We start from the raw sequence: 1235 nt of genomic DNA, 5'->3' as shown, positions 1-1235 counted from the left end.
TTTTCAAAGCCTCCCCTCCGACGAAGGGCTTTCCAGGCACCCCTTGCTGCCCTGCAGTTAGTTTCTAGATCCCTTCCAGGCTGCTAAACATAGACGTAATTTCCCCATTATATATTTTTGCATAATTTTATATATAAATATATATTCTCCCCATTATAAAGATATTTTCTCCATTCCTTTTAGATATATAATTTTCCCCCATTCCTTTTATATCTATATTTTCCCCCATTCCCTTTGTATATATTTCCCCCATTCCATTTATATATATTTTCCTCCATTCCCTTTATATATATTTTCCCCCATCCCCTTTTATATACATCTATTCCCCATCCCCTATATATATATGTATTCCCCATCCCCTTTATAGAAATCTTTTCCCCATCCTCTTTATATATATTTCCCCCATCCCCTTTACATATACTTTTTCCCATCCCCTTTACATATACTTTTCCCCATCCCCTTTATTTTTATATATATATCTCTATATATATATTTTTTCCCCCCATTAACTAAGCATTAAATTGAGCCCATCCTTCCTGCCCCTCTCTTTGCCCTCCTGTATGCCCTCCGTCCCTCCCGGCCAGGCAGGGAGAGGGGGATGAGCGCTGCAGCCCTTAGGGTGGGCTTATTTCTCCCTCTGGGCTCAAATTTGCAGCCAGCGCTTTGGCCCTGCACCCCAGGAGCCAGAAGAGCATTTCGGAGGGGACAGCCACACTGGTCCAGGTCCCACCTGTGCCCGAGGGGGAGGATAGGGTTGGCGTGTGGGGAACGGTGGGATTTTGGAAGGTTTTTGCCTCTGGGGAACCAGCTTCATCTTTTTCTCCCCCCTTCCCGCAGATTACCAAGGTGACTACTACGGACCGGGAGGCAACTATGACTTTTTCCCCCACGGGCCGCCCTCCCAAGCCCAGTCCCCAGCCGACTCCAGCTACCTTCAGAACTCAGGACCCGGCTCCACACCCCTGGGACCCTTGGAGCCCCCCTTAAGCGGACACCACTCCTCAGAAAACCAAAGGTACACGGATATGATCTCGCATCCCGACACCCCCAGCCCCGAGCCGGGGATGACCGGTTCGCTGCACCCCATCCCGGGGGAGGTCTTCAGCGGGGGGCCCAGCCCCCCTTTCTCCATGTCCAGCAATAGCGGCTACAGCGGGGCTCTCTCGCACCCCAACCCGGAGCTCAGCGAGGCGGCGGTGTGGTAGGCCTGGCGCGGGCACGCGTGCGCGTGTGGA

General features: G+C 51.3%; 1 protein-coding gene across 1 annotated transcript in view; it reads left to right on the top strand.

The window, feature by feature from the left end:
• Nucleotides 1-1205, top strand: part of LHX5 (LIM homeobox 5) — a 5267-nt gene extending 4062 nt beyond the window's left edge. Inside the window, exon 3 of the mRNA XM_009895427.1 lies at nucleotides 838-1205. Within this exon, the coding sequence (XP_009893729.1) occupies nucleotides 838-1205 (368 nt within the window). The remainder of the gene's footprint in view (nucleotides 1-837) is intronic.
• Nucleotides 1206-1235: the final 30 nt, after the last annotated feature.

This window comes from Charadrius vociferus, unplaced genomic scaffold (genome assembly GCF_000708025.1).
Source record: "Charadrius vociferus isolate BGI_N301 unplaced genomic scaffold, ASM70802v2 scaffold1631, whole genome shotgun sequence".
NCBI classification, from domain to species: Eukaryota; Metazoa; Chordata; class Aves; order Charadriiformes; family Charadriidae; genus Charadrius; species Charadrius vociferus.
The sequence above is the reverse complement of the archived record's forward strand: the minus strand, read 5'-3'. Positions and strand labels throughout refer to the sequence as shown.